Source organism: Oryzias latipes, chromosome 9 (assembly GCF_002234675.1).
Source record: "Oryzias latipes chromosome 9, ASM223467v1".
NCBI lineage: Eukaryota > Metazoa > Chordata > Actinopteri > Beloniformes > Adrianichthyidae > Oryzias > Oryzias latipes.
Window position 1 is genome coordinate 15,934,975 of NC_019867.2, and position 19,504 is coordinate 15,954,478.

At 42.5% G+C, this 19,504-nt stretch overlaps 2 protein-coding genes across 5 annotated transcripts in view; one reads left to right on the forward strand and one right to left on the reverse strand.

The window, feature by feature from the left end:
• The window catches only part of slf1 (SMC5-SMC6 complex localization factor 1), a 34,735-nt gene extending 23,445 nt beyond the window's left edge, over nt 1-11,290 (forward strand). Inside the window, exon 18 of the mRNA XM_023958540.1 lies at nt 10,427-11,290. Coding sequence (XP_023814308.1) covers nt 10,427-10,926 — 500 coding nt within the window. The 3' untranslated portion in view covers nt 10,927-11,290. The remainder of the gene's footprint in view (nt 1-10,426) is intronic.
• Nucleotides 11,291-11,641: 351 nt separating this feature from the next.
• The window catches only part of mctp1 (multiple C2 and transmembrane domain containing 1), a 142,574-nt gene continuing 134,711 nt past the window's right edge, over nt 11,642-19,504 (reverse strand). For 3 of the 4 annotated variants that reach the window (XM_020706013.2, XM_004072648.4, XM_020706012.2), the window contains one exon: nt 13,218-14,476. In XM_020706013.2, coding sequence (XP_020561672.1) covers nt 14,405-14,476 — 72 coding nt within the window. In that variant the 3' untranslated portion in view covers nt 13,218-14,404. Of the gene's footprint in view, nt 14,477-19,504 lie in introns of all 4 variants that reach the window. The other variant, XM_020706014.2, reaches the window with a different exon arrangement.

Below are 19,504 nucleotides of genomic sequence, written 5' to 3' on the forward strand. Positions count from 1 at the left end.
TCAGACAACACGAGAAAAAAGAGAATTTATGAGCATAGCAACATTTTCAATTAAGTATAGTAGTGTTCCCTAATTTATAGCAGGAGTTGCGTTCTAAAAATAACCTGCCATTGGCAAAGTAGGATTATTGAACCTTTAAGGCTGTAAACCCCTCACTAAACACTTTTCTCAGACAGACATGAACATTTTTTACATGTTTCTCTCTTGTTTAGACTCTCAAAGTTCAAACCTTCATTGAAAAAAATAAGCCCAGTAATATAGAAAGAAATCAAAGATCTGCTACCAATCAAAAATGGACATTCATGTGGAAAGCTGAATACATTCTGTAGAGGAGACACGCTACAGAGGAGATTGATTGACAAGGTCAACAGCCAATCAGGACGCAGTACAACACAATGCGCTGTTAAAAAAAAAGACATGCAAAATGACATGAGGCGATATTAAAGATATTCTTGCTTCAGTTTGAACTCTAAACCAACATTAGTTTATCTCATTGTACCAGCTTTCATTACACATAAATGCTATTCCATTTCAGAGTTTTTATCCGTTCCTGTAGAACACATTCCAGCTCTATATGTGAATTAGCCTTCTGTGAATATGTACAAGCCATGACACTGTGGTTATCCAAGTGAATCTGTCAGCTGTCTAATCAAAACATGGCACACAACGCTGACCATGTCAAATGGAGAATGGCAGCAATGCTGAGCAAAGTCAGTGAAGCACAGTCTCACCATACAGAGGCTGAATGTGAGGCTGACCATTTTAGATGGTTGAAGCTCGCCGCCTTGTAAGTGTTTGAATTTTAACTGTTCACATGGTGTTGCATCTCTTACCATCTTGTGGAAGCCCTTTTGAAATAGAGATGACAAAGAAAATTTTTGTTGGTGTAAAAGTCAAACTCGTCCAATCTGGTCCGTCTGACTGCACTGCTCGGTTTGGCAATCCACATCAACTTCACTCTGCAGAGTCTGTCCAGATAGATTACAGCATCGCTTTCTAATGTTTTTCAGATGAGATTAATAGAGTCAGGATCTTCCGCTTGCAGAATTCACATGTATGATTTTGTGGAGATGAGTCACAACAGAAGGAATTTGTGTCTGCATGTTTGTCTGACTGCAGGCCCCGTGCAGTCAGATCTTCAGAGGGCTGATGGGAGCATGATGGGTGTCAGAGCTCACGAGAGGGTGGTGTTGCGGGTTTGCGTGGCAGCAGGTGGCGGAGGAAATGTGTACTTTTGGTTTCGGTGCATAGGAGTGTTATTTGCCAGCCATGAATAAGTCTCCTATCTAACGTACCTCTTAATCAGCACACTTCTCAGTTTGACTAATTATAGTTAATTTGATTCGACTTTCCCATTAACACATGTACATATTCTGTCCTCAAAAAATAAATTAGTCTGGGATTGTTTAGTCCCGGAGAGGAAACAAAAGAGCGCTCCCCCCTCTTTTTTTCCTCTTTCATCAGCCTTCCTCTGTAACAGGAAAGAGCAAATTAAAAGAGGTCAGATGAAGAAGCTATCTGTATCTGTAAAATTAGAGGAGAAAGGGAACAAATGTGCGTACGCTTGCACTTGTTTTTGAGGGAGCACACACAGGAGACAGCTGGCTTACTGTCGAGGCCAGGTCTTTTTGCAGAGACTGAACATAACAACAGAAAGGAAAATTCTCTCAGTCTGAAACACCTGCGGGCTTCCACATTATCCCTCTCTTTCTGCACTGCTCTGCGCTGACTGTTTGCTATTTCCTCCCACCTTGATGGCAGGTTGTCTAAAGGCTAGAGCAGGGAGTTGGTGAGGGGGTGGTCCTCTTGACTCCAGGCTATACTGTCTCTCACAGTCTCTATGCCATGATCTCCGTTTGGTTGCCATGGACACCATCGATAACCAAGGGTGTTTCTTTTTTTTCCCCCCTCCCTGTTTTTTTTTTTTAGATCTTTAAGTCCAGGCTGTTAAATGTGGAAAGTTTTGCTTCAGGGGTTCAATCATGCTTAGTTACCGTCACCATCTTTCAGTTATTGCTCACTTTAGCTTTTTTTTTCTTTTTCTTTTTCTTCAAAGAACCTTAGAAAGAACATGAGATTGCTTTGCAAATGCTGGCCAGGTGGACTTGCCGCACTGTTTCCATTGTAGGAAATCAGGCTAGTAGGCCAAATGCATTTCTATTCCCCTGTCTCCCTATTTACTGTTGCTTGTGTGGGGTTTTTTGGTTGTGTTTTTTATTGCGAGCACCAGCTGCATTTCCTGAAACTGTATTTTTCATCGCGGCATTCACCCTGCTGTCCTAGTTGTTCCAGCAGACAGGCCCAACCGAGCTGCCAAGGTTTTGATAGGCCAGAGAGGGCAGCACTGACACTGGCACACCAACAAAGCCTTTAGTTTGGAGTGATCTCACCTCTTTGTAAGCTTGTCTGCTTGGAGGCCAGTGCTCTGCATGCGAGGGCTTCTAGAGGTAAATTGTATGGAGGGGAGGGATGGATAGATCCCACCCACCAACCCTAACCAGCCACTACCTCAGTTCCTCCAGGCCTACAAAGCTGGCAATGAAAGGATGCCATGGCTGAGGGCAAGGCTGACTCCACTCCTCCTCCCTCCTTCTCCTGTTGCCCAAGGCTGCCCCACATGACCCCCTCCCGTCGATGTGTTGGGCTTGTTTTTTTCTTTTTAAGTTAGCAATAGTGTCCTTGGCTTTTTATTTCAATTTATGTATGCACTGTTTTCTGTCTATGTATCGCGTTTTTCCTGGCGTGCATATAGGTAAAAATGCTTGAGTCTTGCAGGGTGGCGCTGGCAGCCAGCACCTTTGATGGAGGCACACAATGACTTGGAGCCTTTGGCTGATCAGCTCAGACCTGCCACACAGAGGAGGCGTTCCACTTAGCACAGAGGGTGGAGAAAGAAAGAAAAGAGCATTTATGCTCCCACCAGCCGGCCCCGTGACAGTAATCACTGATGCCATCCTCCCGATGCTTTTCTGTGTGTTAGCAAGCAGATCTAGTCCACTGTAACAAATACAGAAAAAAGGGAATGGTTTTAGATGCTTTCTGTTAACAACTTTTTTGTTTTTTAACAAAGAAGAGGGTCTTGCAGCATGATTTTATGGGTTTCCCTTTATTTTGTGCATTTGTTGAATACACACAGACTTGAATCACTGCATCCCATGATCCCCAAAGATCTTCATGTGAACAAGTGTTTGTGGAGCAGAAAGCTGTCATTTGTTCAGTGGCAGAGGAAGCACTAAGTCCCGTCAGACGCCTGTAGTCAGTTGTGGTTTGTTTCTGTCATAGATGCGCGCGCACACACACACACACATAGGTAACAGTTTTAGACACACTTGGGCCTCTAAGCTGTCAACAACTAAAGAAAGTTCATCCAGCTCAGTTCCCCTTTCCCTGTGGGTCCTAACCTGGCAGCTGTGAGGAGCAGAGCTCTCGCACCATTAGAGGTGAGGCTGTGTTTGAAGCCCTCGGCTTCACTCAGGTGTGTTGATGTTTCAACTGCAGCTTTCTCCAGGCTGTAGTTCAAGGACTTCCCTCGCTGGGAATTTTTGAAATAAGTATTTTTCCTATCATCCAGATTTACACATAACCATTCACACACTTTTTTGTGTGTGTGTTTTTACAGGTTAAGTCTGGATTGCTGTCAAACACGGCCCTTAATTGGCTGCAGCTCATGCTCATCTTTACCTTTTTGGGATTTTGCAGACAAGAATTGGCAAAGATTAAAAACTGAGAGCGCTGATTGTGACATTTATCAAAAACTTTATCGTCTACTGAATACATGTAGAAAATGTGCAATTTTCTTCTGTAAATTTGTTTGCCCTGAACCCCCCCCCCCCCCCCCCTTTTTATCTAAACATCGAAGGTCACGATACAAGCTAGTTTAAAAAAAAAAAAGAAAGATCACAGGCCAAGGATCTTTAAACCATTTATTTTTATTTGGTTGTCGTTTTTAAAGCGAAGGTTCAGCAGGATTTTTTTATTTTTCCATAACAACTATAAATTAGAAGGAAAAAACATGTGCTCTCCAGGTGCAAATAAAAAGATTTTCAAGGTGTAAATCTTTTGTTGGGTTTTGAGCCTAATTGGGAAAGAAAATTGACTCAGTCCAGAATGATTTTGTTTTGCTGGCCATGGAGATCCCTCTCTGTGTCTCAGCCATGACCCTAAAGCTTCATGCACTTCACCACAATGAAATGATCCTGACTTTCACTTGTTTTTCAAGCTTCAATTAAAGTGCTTATCAAAATAACTCAAGAGAATTCAATGCCATCTTAAAAATAATAATGTTAATAAAATATCTCGACAAGATGTGAATTTTTCACTTAAAATTCATTTACAAGGCAACAATACGAGGTTGTTGAACAGTGTTGGAGGGGGTCATTGAGTATGAATGAGGGCATTCAGCAGATGTTAAGTGTTCTTTCTTAAACTTTTCTTTCAGTGACGAGCTCCCAGGTTACAATGCTTGTGTGGATCTTGTTGATTGTCATGGTAGCTAATAGATAACACCTGTACACATCTGCATCGGCGTCACTTTAAGTCTTTGTGTGGTGCCAAGACTTCTCGGTTTCTACAAAGAATGTGAAACAAGTTTACTTTACGAGTTCTTTTTGTTGAACTTTGCCGGCGAAACTCAGCTGAGCTCTTTTGTCAGGGTGACAGGGTTTATAGTAAAAAAAAAAAAAAGTTCTTGTCGATGAAAGAGGTGAAATTAAATTGACATCTTAACTTTTTGCAGCTTTTTCCAACAAAAGTTATCAAGCAACAATGAAAAAATATCAATTATTCAATAATATTGTCAGTTTTTAAGGCTGAGAGTCATCAGCATAGAAACGTATTTATTTACGGTTGCTTCAGCTGGTCTGTGTTTATATTGTTTGTACCTTACCAAGTGTATGTATGTTGCATTAATTCTACTAATTTTATTGTTGTTTTTATTTTATTAATGATTGTTTGTCTGCTCTGTGTTCCCACTGCCAAAGGAATTTCCTACTGGGAAGATAAAGTAACTTGGATTTGATTTGATATGAACCCTTAAGCTTCTTCTGGTGTTTCTTCAAGGAAAAGTCTATCAAAATGTGCGTAAATGTGCATGTCAGGCTCCATGTGGAAGTCTCTTGCATTCACTGGTAGCTCCTCCCTTTCATAAGACAGTTTCCGGGTTCTACGTACATAAAGTGCTGATATTAAACCGTCACTGAAAGTTAAACCAGGTTGAACTTTGACTAGGGACTTGAATTAGGTAGTGACGTATGGACATCGTCCCTTCTATTTTAAGGAAATGACAACTGTTTGAAAATTGATCACAGAGGAAAAATGAATAATCGTGGTTTGTATCCGGCCGGAATTATATAACACAATTTTTTGTATATCAGAATAGAGCTGTGAAAGAAAAAGCCTGGAGCAAGATGTGCAAGAGTTGCACTGCTGCAACCAAGCCTCTTCCAACTGTTGGCTGACATGTGCTAGAAAACTGTAGAAAAAGAAGAAGAAGAAGCCCCTCCCTGCTCGTTTAGGGAGAACATCATGGGCTAAACGCGTGTTCAAGAATGCCCATTGAAGTGCGTCACATGTGAGCGTAGCATTACTCTTTTATGAAGGTATGATCCCACCTGTTGTTTGAACCTTCAGAGTCCCAGATATTCTGGGTGTTGGAATGAAAAGCCACATGAATAGTGCACAACCAGTTCAAATTAAACTTGTAATAGAAAAATGGATGCCTCTATTATTTAAGATGAAAAGGGAAATTAAGCTCATGCAAGATAATACTATAAGCCACTCTACAAAAGATTCAAGCTTTACTGTTGTAACCCCCACAGGCTTTTCCTTCCATGTTTTATTTTTTATTTTTGGTAATACAGCGAATATAATGAAAGGAGGAGCGTACCATCTCTGAGCCTATTACTAAAGCAGTGAGGGATCTTTAGCATCATTGCATATCTGACTGGTATTTCTTATTCCATCGTCTGATGCCTCTCCGCTGGCTGTTCTGGTGCTTCACTTGGTTGGCTTTGTTGTTTTTGCTGTAGCGTCTAGTTGCTAGCTGGTAGCTCCCTGTGGGATATGCAATGCCGTGCCCCTGGCTGCAGTTCACACACTCCCCCTGCCTGTCTTTTTTTTTTCCAAGCAGCAAGGGGGAAAGAGAGAAAGAAATTGAGGATGTTTACCATGCTGTGGAACTGCCTGCTTCCCAGCTTGTCTGCCTCAGACCAGTGATGGAGGGAAAGAGACATGGGGGGAGGGAGTGCTGCATCTTTCTTTCCTTCCCTCCCTCCTTGCTTGCTTTTTGCGCCAATTTTTCCCTTCCTCCACTCTCTCTTTTAAATTTCTTGTCTTCGCCTGCCCTCTAAAGGCCAAAGGGCTCTGCATTCTGTATGTAAATGTGTGTGTGTGTGTTGGTGTGTGTGTGTGTGTGTATGTGGCAGCCTGCCTGCATCTGGCTGGTGCATCAGTCACTGGCTTTTTGCTAGGCATGTGCATTCCCTCCCTCTGCTGTGATTTCAGGGCTTGGGTCTAAGTGGGGTATTTTCACACTCACAAACACACACGTGTTAATTTTCTTTCTGGAAATGGCAACATTACTAGTAAATGCAACAGAAATATTTTTTTTACTTGTTTTAACTCTGTTGTTTATTTTTTTAGCAAACCTTTATTTTTACTTTTCCTCATAGCTACCTTATCGAGGAACTTACACCCACAATTTAACCTAATTTTACTAAATATTTCTTTAATTAAACAGTTTTTGTAGAATTTTTAAAGGAGGTGGAGTCAACTTTTGGTAAAGGATCCAGAGCCATCTTTGACTCATGGAGATGGAGCGGGCTTTGCATGGTACTTTATTGTCATGCAAATGCCAATAAAGAATAATGCACACTGAGCTTTTTTTTAGGGGTGGGGGCAGCTCATAGACTAGTGTGACGTCACACATAGAAAATGCCCTACCTCAGACTCCAGCGAAATAAACTGTTCGCCATTTTTCCACATTCCGGGCGCTGCCAACAACAACAGTAATTTGTCCAAGTTGGTCTGAATCACGTTTCTAGGGTAACTACTGTCGCCAACCATGAGTTATCCTGTTCGATGTCCACACCCCTTCCACGGAAAGCGGCTTGGGAGAACCTGTCATTCAAACTTTCGAGGTGGGGGCAAGAGGGCACCGCATGCTTTTACGGAGGCGTCTGATTGGTCATTTTATAACTTGAATAAGTTGCGATACAGAAAAAATACCAAGGAAAATAATAAGGATTAACAAGATGATGTTAAGAAAAAGATAGCTGAGCAAGAATCGTTATTCTGACAAGTTATATGACAGATGGTCAAGCTGTCCAGTGATATACTGTCTATGAGGCAGATCCTAAGGTGAGTCACAATGGAGCCATGGTGTGTGACAGAGATGGGGCCAGAGGAGTGTGAGGGAGGCAAAGCTAGCTTTTTTTGTCAGAGGCAGGCAGAGAGCTGTGTCAGAGGAGGGGCCAGGGGTGTGTGATGTGGGTGGAGCTACGTGTGTGACCAGCTAGCTGTGTAACCTGTAGTGTGTTCCTTGCGTTCACTATAACCCTTGTGCTATCTTAGATGACCCCACCCTCACATTGACGTGTTCTCCCTACCATGACAAAGGTGGATAAAGGTGGAAAGATTTCATGTAATCCATGGACACCAGTGAAGATCACAAATCATTGAAGAAAAAAGGTTCAGCGCACTGTCTAGTGGGTCTAGATGACCCAACTCCCAATGTTAAAGTGCCTAGGAAAGCACAAGGGTTAAAGCTCTTAATGCCATTGACTGTACTACTACTGGAATGGGTGCCCCCCACCGTCTTGTTTTACAAATAGGAAGTAGCACTGGTTCCAAGAAGCCAAAATCCCATAGATTTTGATTGAGGAAAAAAACAGCTAAAGTCATTAAAGTTGTTAGAATAACCATTCTGGCTCTACTATCTGTTTTTAAAATCTTCTTGAGGCTTATCTATTTCTTGATATTTTGTCTTTATTGCAAGTTCTTCAAGTTATAAACTGACCAATCAGGTGTCTCAATAAAAGCATGTGGTGGTTGCTGGCCACTATGTTGGACGTTTGAAATATCTGATTGATCCAACAAGAGTCGACAAACTGTCGACTGATGTAAGCCAGTGTTTGAGCTGGTAAAGTATTTTTTTACATCCACACATGCACGACACACACATAAACAGTAATAAATCTTCATAGTGCCTGCAGCAGCGGATCTCACACATAGCACTAATATCTGGATTATCTTTAGTCACAATCTCTGCACCAAAAATTCTTCTTTAAGGCTTATTTAGTCAGTAATTCTTTTTAGTCGCTTTTTTTATGTTCAGTCATCCCCATTTACTTATGTTCTTAAGAAGGGTTGTAGGTTACCAGAAACCTGGTTAAATTTCCAAGTGTAAACAAGCAGTAAAACTAGTTCTGGAAAGGAAAAAAAGTCTGGCGCTGTTGTTTGATTCTTTGCCTGAAAACAACAGAAAAAGTTAAGCAGGTAAATCCACAAACGGCAGATAAGCACCAAATCTCAGGGAGCTTTCAGGCAGACAGATCCAGCATCAAACGCACAGCCTTGCAGACTTTCCAAGCCCAGGGCCCTGCTGCAGGCCCCCCTCCCCCCTGTTCACTCTGGTGTCACCCCTCTGATTGGAGCTTGTCTGTCAGCTGAGTTTGACACGATGACAGAAGGAACACAGGGAAATCGCGGCGCTTGCTCTTGCCTTTCCCTGCATTGTGCGGGTGTTGTTTATTCACTGAGAAGGGCTTGATTTTTGATTTAGAATTTGTAATGTGTTTTAGGTTTTGTTACCTCAGCAAGAAAAAGGCAAACTTCCTCTTTTTTCTTTTTTCTGGTGGTTGATCCGAATGTGCTTAAGCTCACGCTCACACAAAGTTCATAAGTGCTCTTAACTTTCATTACTGTGTTGTGGCCTGTTTGGTTGACTTCATACATTACAGCCACTCCAACCAAGTGAGCGTGACTGCTTGTTACAGAAACCTGATGAACAAAGTCCCTCTCCCTCACACAGACAGGGCATTGTTCGGTCTTGTGCCCTTCCACCTTTCTCTTGCGACCACTTTGATCAAATCCACACTCTGCAGTCCTCGACTACTGCCCTGACAGCTGACCCCTGCATTTGTAATTTCCCCGTTTATGTAGAACTTTATGTAGATTAATTCAACAATTTATGCAGATTGAGTATTTGCCACTCAGACTGGAAGCACTAAAAGGTAGATGGGCGCTGACCTTCCCGTTAACAGCCATGTAAGCACTTACCGATTATCTTATAACCGTTACACGCGGCATTAATACAGCACCAGACAGACGCGCCGAACAGTTTGTGAATTTTAAGTTTTGCACAATGCAGATTTATTTGAAATAAAACCGTCTTTGCATCAAGGTGCAATTTGGAAAAGGTTGGTTTGCGACACATATGATTGATTAAATGATGATTTGATTAAAGCATCATAGTTTCTGCAGCCGTACTGGAGAGAAAAACAACTGCCAGCGGTGGTAACCAGCAGCATTTCAGCTGTCTGTGTCCCGCAGAGCCTGCACACAGCAGCAAACTCACTTCTGAGTAGCAGTACCATTGCCAAGGTTGAACAGTCAAGTGCCATCAAGAGCAGTTTGCCACAGAAATGGGTCTATCTGAAAGCAAACAAAAGGCTCACTCTTGACTCCAACCACTTGGTATACTGTAGGCTAAATGTGCACAAGCCTGTATGACATTGGAAAACAGCTTTCAGCTTGAACATAGTGCAGAGTCACAAGAAGGCAAATGCCATCATTTCAACTTTGTGGACTGTAAAAGGATAGGAAAAACAGCCGACGCAAGGTTAGCGGAGCTTCATAAGTTTCTAGAAACTGAAGTTACCAGTATGAGAGTTTGACAGTCACAAAGGATTTGACATTTTACAATACTTTGCCATTATCTTTTTGTCAAAGATTTACACTAATAAGGAAGTCCTTTACTGGAGTAAAGAGCAGCAGCAAGTCGGCATCTGTCCTTTAACTGCTTAGTTACACAGTTGATGCCCATGGCCTCAAAAAGCAGTTCTTCCATCAGCTCAGTAGCCCTTTGTGTCTTTTACACAAACACAAAGTGGCCTGTCAGTCACAGCTGTAGGCGAGGTGTCAGCTAAAGTTACTGTTGAGGTGAGTTAGCTGGTCCGTCTGGCAGAGAGGGCCAGTGGGAACACAGCTGTTCATTTAAACCTTCCACTTTACACACACCGTGTCTTTCGGGGAGTTTCCCCCCGTGTTCCAAATTCGTTGTCATGTCTTTGTGTGGCTAACCATTTATTTCTCTTACTCTTTTTGATAATGATGCTGCAAACACGTCAAAAATGTGTGCTGTTGTGTAGTTTGAGGCTGCACAGAAACTGCAGGGGGGTCTGATCCGAAGCATGTCTGTCCTCATCAGGTTCAGCTCTCTTTCTGCAGACGGATGAAGAAGGACGAGTCCCGCTGGACCTGGTGTCTGCTGCAGCTCAGAGGGAGGAGCTCCTCCACAGCGCACAGGTCGGAGACTCTGCCCTCAGAAACATAGTCGCTGAGGTTTTGAATATTCCCCTTCTTGAGGCCGGGGCCTGTCTGTTAGGTCACCTCATTTACTCTTACCTGGTGGAGAGGGGTCCACCCAGCCACACTTCATCCAGCAACCAGCTCCACAACCTGGGCTACAAACTGGTCAGAGCTCTGCAGAGAAACTCCCTCCGAGAAGTCACTCTGGGCTGGACGGATCAGCGGGCTGTGCGGCTGATGGAGGATGTGGAGACACTCCTGGAGCTGAGCAAAGGGCAGAACCAGGATCTGGTGCCTCCTGCTGTGAAGCAGTGCAAAGCTGAGAACACTCAGTTCCTGATGCAGATACTGGAGGACCTCAGGTCTCGCGGTGAAACACTACTAGCTTATATGTGGTGAAAGATAAATGCACCTAAAAGGACTTGAATTCACCACCTGTCATTGAGTGAAGAACATTTTCATTTATGAAAGAGTCACCTCAGGCCTTATAAATGCAATAAAACTTTACCTATAAGGTTTTTGTTAAGCATGACATCTCAGAATTTATGCATGTTTTGGGAGATTTTATACATCCCCGATGACTAAAAAATTGTTTGGGTGTGTTCCTTTTTTGTACTAAAAAGTTTTACTCTTTTTTTGAAATGTATAGTTATTTATTTGTAACATGTTCAGTTGCATTTTTTATAATATGAACATTTCAGTTAAGATGAATGTTATTGTTCCTAATGTTAACAGAATAAACGGCTTTGTCCTTTGCTTGAAATTTTCTGTTGTTGACCAACCAAAATAACAGCAAATCCACTAATAATGATTGCAGTGCGTCTCTGTTGCGTTGCTTTGACAGAAAAAAATTGAACGTTCATTACTCAAACAGAATGTTCACATCAACTCTGTCATGTCTGCGTTCCACGTCTGTCGTTTGAACCACAACGCAAGCTTTTTTAACAGGTTAAATGTAATCCTGCTCTGAGATGGGAAAAGGATTGAGTGCTCTCTGCATTTGGGTCTCACAGGCAACAGGCACTGTGCACTTTATGTTGGCATTGCCTAATAATGGTAGAATGGAGGCGAGGAACTTCAATCACAACTCTGGCACTTTTGAATGAACCTTGAGGATGATAAAAAATATTTACTTTGTTTTCTATATCTGCCAAAAAATAAACAGCATACATCAATCAAAATGCATTTCAAATTCTAGATAAACATAATGAACTTTCAGACCCAACAATGACTCATCTCTCCAAAGGCGTCCTGTCTGGAAATTTCATTGGTGGGAGGAGCAAGTGACTTGAGGATGATATTAAAGGCAGGCAACATCGCAAGCTGAGAAGACAGATGCTAGAAAAAGAGGCAGGCATACACTACTTTACAACATTACAGGCATACTGTAAAAAATACAACAACAAACTAATCAAAGGATATGTACAATATCTTTTAAAAAATAGTTTCATTTTAAAATAAATAAAAGTGTTCCCTTTCATTGCAGCTTTCAGCCTGATACGTTCTCGTTATGTGCTTTCTCCACATCATACAACATGAGAACACTTTGGAGAAAAACAAATGAATTGATTTGAAAAAAGGGTACACTATTTGGATGCATTACCACCATTATTTCCTTTAAAGCGACAACACGTAACACATATCTGCACTTGCAGTCCCTTCAGGTATTAGTAGAAAAAAAATGTACTTCCAAAGTAGCATTTTTGGACGACGCTAGTTTGAGAGGCAAGGTTTGTGACTCTGTGCAGTCAATGAAAAATAAATAATTCAAAGGTATTCTAGAGTGACACATATGAGCCAGTTGATATGCAAGCGTGCTGATAAATGGATGGAGACAGAAACTGTACAAAGGGCAAAACGTGATGGCACAAAGATGGAGAGAAGATAATATGAGAGAAAGCTCCACTTACGGGAAGGACAGGGTTTAAGAGTGCTAAAGACAGGCAGGCAGTGCTGGGAGGGGTGGGGTGAGGGGGTGGGCAAAAGAAGTAGAGGCAGGGATCAATATGATGAGAGGAGGTCTCTTCAAACGCAGCCTGTGCTGTGATCTTTCAAAAGATGCTCCACAAGAAGCCCAGGAGACCGTCCCTTTAGACAGGGTCGCAACCCTGCTCGCTGACGAATGACGGGACCACAGAGAGAGCAAATGGAGGGAAGCATGATGGGAAGCAGGTTCTGAAATGCCAAGACGTGCTCAAACACCAACTTTCCTCCATCCCTGACATCTCAGGCCTGAGTTTACTTGGAGCCACGTCTTGTCACACAATGACTTGCTGCTCATCTCTGCAAAGTCGACACCAAACCACAGCTGTCGCTTGTGCTGCGGCGCTCCGACACCAACACACGCTGTAAGTGAATCAAGGCATCTGTCTACAGCTGGAGGGGAGATACAATTGTAACACACACCAGCGATGAGAGACGCAGCGTTACTTTGATTGGGTAAATGCTTCTATGCAATCACTCTGGAAGGACTGATCAAAGTTGAGCTGTGGGCACAGGAGGTGGGGCAGATGGAGAGGGCGGCCAGCCTGGGGCGCAGCATCACAGAGAGCCTGTTTGTGTTTGTGCGTCAGTTTGTGTGCCTAAGAGAAAGTATTTTCGCCCAAACACAAGGTTGTGTCTGTGAACAAGTGGTTACAGAGTGAGTGTGCAAGATTTCTTAGAGGAGCTGTTTACTCTCCTGATGGGGCTTTTTTTTTTTTTTTTTTTGCCTGCATGCACATGGAGAAGTGTGCGCGCGTGTGAATGCTGTTGTGTGTGGCCGCCAAGGCAAACACGCAGGCAGATGAGAGGGAAAGAGACCAGCCTTTCAAACAAGATTAAGGCTGTGGCTGCCTAAAGGCCTGCCTGCCTGCCTGATGACACTCTGCATAGACTGGGTGACATCTATGTTAACACCACGACAGCAGGCCCAGTCAGCTGCGCCTCCTCACAGACAGAGGAAGTGTCTCTTTGAGTGACTGAAGATGGTCACATGTGTTTCAAATGGTTGAAAAAGGCTACAGCTAACAGATCTGCTCCTGCAAGAGCAGTGAGAAAGCAGCAAGGGAAAGCAAAGCAGAAAGGGATGCAAGCCCGCAGTCTCTTGGTCCACATTTGTGTTAAAGAATAAATCTGGAGGGCCCTGCAACAGACTGGCAACCTGTTCAGGGTGTACCCCACCTTTGTCCATCAGTAGCTGGGTTGGCTCCACCAACCCAGAGACCCCATTAGGGATTTAGCTGGTTGACGATGGAACGTATCTGGAGGATCACAACATAATCGCTAATCAACTTAGCTGGATGAGCTGAGACAATCCAATGAAGTGTAAGTGACTGCAACATCATTACAGCAAAAAGGGGGGCATGAAAACAAAGGATACCTCAGTACAAATAATAAATAACATCAACATTTAAAAAAAACAATCGAAAAAATTATATCCTGTGGCAAAAGTATTACTTTAAGGCCTCTACTTTTTAAAATATGGAGGAACTCTCATCCTCTTAAAACAGAGAAAATGATCTTCTTGTTTTGGTTCTGTGACAGTCGCAGCATGCACATGGATGGAGTCAGAGAAAACTGAAGGGAGCAGCTCACTTGGCCAATAAAACTCCTTCCCTCCAATATTGCCCCCCTTTCGTGCTCTTACAAATTAAAAGCACACTTGTTAAAATTAAACTATTTTGAGTAGCGTCCAGTATCAAAAGGGCACTGCATGAAACAGTACTAGAAAAATAAAACAAAGAAATGAATGTTGAAATAAAAAAAAATGTAAATAATATGTTTTAAAAAAGGGGTGGAAGTCCAGAGGTGTGGAGCTGCTCGAGAGCAGCCGTCTTCCATTCTTCAACGCCCAGCAGCAGACAGAGAAGTGGAGTCAGTGGGCGGATGAAGTAATCTACCCGGGGTTGTTTTTCTTTCTTTTATTTGGACTGGGATTGGGATCCAGTTTCAGCTCTCGGTACTGCACCTGTTAAAACACAGAGATGTGTGCCCATGCACACACACAAACACCACTTGGTCAGGTGGAAAGAGCACAGGATGCTTCAATAGTACAGAAACCCTCCAGAGGTTTCAGTCCAGCTGTGTGGAACAGTGGCCTCAGGGAAAGGATTACACACTGATTACAGTACACACACACACACACACAAATATACATGGATGTGCGCAACCGCTAAGGTGGTACTGTTCAAAGCTCCAAAACACACTAATGCACACTCACAGATGCAGCGCAAAGATACACACGCACACAAATGTACTCCCACAGATGTGTAATAGTGGCCTAGGGGAAGGAATCACACACATAAACAGGAGAACAGGGCAAAGGCTCATGGGAAAGCTTGAAAAGAAAACAGCGTCATCTATACACAGAAATATCATAGGAGAGAAGAAGCAGGCACAATATACAGTAAAAAAATGTATATATATATATATATATATATATATATATATATATATATATATATCTGTGTATGTGTGTGTTTATTGTCATCAAAGAAATTACTGTCTATAGAAATTATTACAAAAAATAAAGATTTCAGAGGATGAATGAAAAATATTGATAATTCTAGGAACTCTGTACTAGGTTAAAATTGAAAATTGACAGAATATGTAAATAAAGGCACTTTTTTGTGTGGTACACGTAAACTGCAGTTGCTCAAATGTCTTTCAATTGTGTTAGTTAACATTGATACAGGTGTCACTTTCTGTGGGGGGTTTAAACAACTCCTAAAATGACAGACTCATGTACCTAGGAAGCCCAGAGCAACCAAATGTGATCAGCTACGTAACGTTACTTTCAGTCAAGAAGAAAACAGGAATTTTCCAACTATCACCTAATGAAAATGAGAACATAGGAATATCATTTACATAATCAGATCACTCATCCTTATAAGCACAACACTGAAGTTAGACAGACACCGTAATACTGACCTACAATCTGTACATTTCAGTGCAATTGTTGTGTTAAATTCAGCAGAAACGTCTTCGTGACTTCACCATGATATTATTAAAGCTAAAACTTCCAACATGATTATGGAAAAATCACAACAATACAGGTTGTAGAATAAGCTCAGCTGAACAGTAGGCCATCTGCCGCAGCATCCACTTCCTTGTAGCTAAAGCTGTGAACAAAATAAATAAATGTAAAAAATAAGATATTTCAATGTTGTGTTTAAAAATCTGAGTTCTAGATAGATCTAGACCTGATTTACATAAAATGAGCAATTATTCCTATCCCAGTAACTAACCAAAATAGGGGAAAATATTTTTTGGTCTCATTGAACATTTTCAACAGCCATGTCACCCTGAACACATCCGATCTCGTTTGACCCTAAAACTAAACAGGGTTGCCTGGCCCACCTAAGTTACTGCACCCACATGGAGGGCAAATTGTGCCCCAATCTCTGAAAATAAAAGCCAAAAGGAAAAGCATGTTTTGTTTTAATAAATATAAATTAAGGCTTCTAGGTGTGATTTGTTGCATTTTATGTATTGTTTGTATAAAGTCTTTATGCCCAGCAGATTAATAAAATTACTTAGACCAGTTTTGACCAGTTCATTCGTTTTTCTCCAGGTCTATGGATTACTGAGACACAAAAATCTGATGACTAAGTTTCATACAAGTATTGTACCACTAATATCTTAAAACAGACATTTAACAGCTTCATTTAACTGTCTGATCATCAAGCCAATCATTGAGAGCTTCCTCTGTTTCCTCCAACAAATTCTGATTCCCACCCGACGCGGATCTTTGCAACAATGGCGAACAGATCTTAAAAAGAAGCTGCTCTTACCTGCAAGTGATGGACACTTAAACGCGGAAGCACACAGAGGCTGAGCAGCAACAACCAAAGACTGTCACAGGGAGAGCCGCTCTCCTTCAGTTGTACACACATGCATACACAAATACAGTTGCTAGCCTAGACACATTCAAGACAGTGATGCGCAGTAGCCACTGAATCCAAATTCCAATAGATAAAAAAAAAATAGACTTAACAGTCTCAGCACCAAAGAGGCAGTATCGTCTGAGGAATCTCTCCTAAGTTGATGTACTACAGGCTACTCTGCCTGTCTGTCTGACTGACACCGTCTCTGATTCTCCAGGCAGACAGCAATCTGACATAGATGTGGTTTCTCTGTTCTGTCTCATGGTGGGTCTGTCGACTGCGGACGGGAACAGCAGCATCTCGGCACAGGCTGGGAACACGGCTTCGTCATTCATCTTCTGGCTGATTCCCACTGTTGAATCAGTGAAGCCTTCGGGCCTTCTGTCTATAATGCACAAATCTTAGATGTAAACGAGCATATGTGTGCGTTTTATCTCAAAGTCATGCCAATAGGAATAAGCACCAACAAAGGGAGAATGCACACACACTTTACACCTCCCGCACCGCACAGAAAGACATGGCTGTGAGGTTTTTTTCTATCCTTAAAAACCCAGTCGCACACAGACACAGGCTCAGATCTTGGAGTATTTCTCTTCATCTGTCTCACAGTGGTGGCCCCCATTGTCCCGTTTAGGTGCTTACAAAGTGGTTAGGCCGGCATGTGTTGCTCTCTTCGCCTCACTAGGCAGCCAGATCGCACTGATTCAAATCTGGTTAGGAAGCAACCATCCCACTGGACAGCTGTACAAATGAAAACCTTGTTTGCTGCAGTAAAGAAGAAGAAACACAAGCAGCCACTGAGAAGTCTTGACTGGGAGCGACATGGAAGGAAGCATATGAGAGAAGATCTGGGCAGAGAGCGGGACAAACCAACAAACCAAGAACGAGGGAAAACAATGAAGGGGAAGAAAAGACGGGGTGAGACAGAGGGAGATTTGTGGACAGTGGTGATGAAAGATACTGTTCTCATGTGGGTGTGGATCTCTCTATAGTTCTGCCAACTAAAGCAGACAACAGAACAAAAACCCAGGGGACCGGGAGGAATTTTTTTCGTCCCCATCTGTGTATGGATGGCTGTTTATGTCTGTGTGGACCATGACAGTCTTGGCAGAATGCCCGCACGGACTCCCATCAATGACTGTGCGGCGTCCCTGATATAACAATTAATTCACCAGTGGGTGAACGAAGAAACGCACGAGTGGTTTTTGTGTAATTACACGGATATAACAGTTAATGTCAAAAGATTGCAAGCAAATTGGGGGGGGGGGGGGGGGGGGGGGGGTAAAAGTTTTGTTCAGCTCAACTCATTTTTATCTTCTGTTCTACGACTTAAGCATACAAAAGTAGGGCAGGTACTCAAAGCAAAACTCTTTCTGGTCCTCTTTTTACGGCCGAACACCTACAGCAGCAAAATAGGAACGCGGCAATTTAACTCTACACAGTGACATTTCTGTCCAAACAAACTCTTTGTGAGTGCACACAAACAAAGAAAAGTTTGCATGTCAGTAGAAAGTAAGATTTTGTTTCCTAAGAAGACTTGCGAATGGGATCGACAGAAAGAAACAGTGCAAGGGGAGAAAAAAACTCCCCACAATATTTCAATCAAACGAGAGTTTTCTCTGTGAAGAGCTGCCAGCAAGGAGAAAAGCAACTCAGGCGTCACAGGTTCAATTCCAGCTTATAGGTGACAGGCCTGCCTGATGCTGCACCCTTGGCTCACTGCTCACCTCACTTTGTAACACACACTCACACATACACAACAAATCAATGCACATATGAGAGCTAGTTAAAGTACATAAAACCCCAAATAAAGGCAGAGGAAGCAAGAAGAAAGTGGGCCGTTGGCAAAATGAAAGATACTGAAATGTGTTAAAGTAAAAAAGTGAGCTAATGCAGCAAGCACACAACCAATTTGGAACACAAATGGGGAGCTTAAAGGGAACACAGACAGGAGAAGGTGTGCTCAAAGGCAGCTCCACCCTCGCTCCTCTCTTCTCCCAAATGTTGACAGTACAAGTGCAAAACAGGCTTTGAAGTGTGCTCTGCTGAAGGGCTGCCGTGTACTGCGCGTTGTGCTTCGTTTAACGGTGTTACCCACAAAGCATCCCGGGACCTGCTCCTTTCTCCTTTGCTAACTGTCTTTCATTCTCTTCCTCGCTCGCACACCGAGCCTTGACAGTGTTTGAAGATGCCGGTGTGGGCAAACAGACAAGGTGGGTGACAGTCAGCAAAAAAAAGGCGAGTAAATAAGCAAATTCAAAAAAAAAAAAAGATGGGATGTCATTTTAATGATACTGTGTTATTTTCCTCAGTCCTTTGCAGGGGAGCTCAAAACTCACTGAAGGTTTCATCACAAGTGACAAGTAAAGGAGCATGAGGGTATTATCTGTGCACAGTTCAGATATCTGCAGAAAAGGGGAGATAGGAGAAAGGGCTCAGCATAGTGACATATGCAAAGACACCAAACAAAAATGAAAAGTTTGGCCCCATTAGCTGAAGTAATAATACATATATTGAGTAGATTCTAATACTTCACTTGCAGTGAACCGTTTAAACTTCTTTCAAAAGTGGGCTAGCTCAAAACTAAGGGGAGAAACAATCTGCTGGAGGTGAATGATAACATCTGGCAATGTTTCAGCTTTTAACTATCCTGCCGTTGCTCTCAGTCTGTCCACAGAGGTTTCATCGCTAACATAAATGCTTCCTGAAAGTATTAACCTGCCTCCCTGGCGTTCATTAGGCCCTAAATTAGAATTCATGCTTATTTTTGTATTGGGGATTTGATCCAGTTACTTTACACCCATCATAAAGGGCCACTTGGCATGCTAATTGCTGTGTCCCTGTTCATGCACTCTCTTGCTCATGTTTATAATGGTGCAATAAAATAAACTGGTGCACTGATTTTTTTGCAGACAGCAGGTGGAGAATACTTCCTGCTTAAAGGCTGTTCAGTTTTGGTTTGTCAAAGAATAAATTGGAAGTTCCCAAATGTCGATGGTAAAGCTAGGTCAACCCCAGATCATTAAAAATAGCCTCAAGTCTTCCACGGCAATAAGAACCACAGCACATGTAGCCTTTAGCATGGCTGCAAACAGAGAAAGATGGTCAAC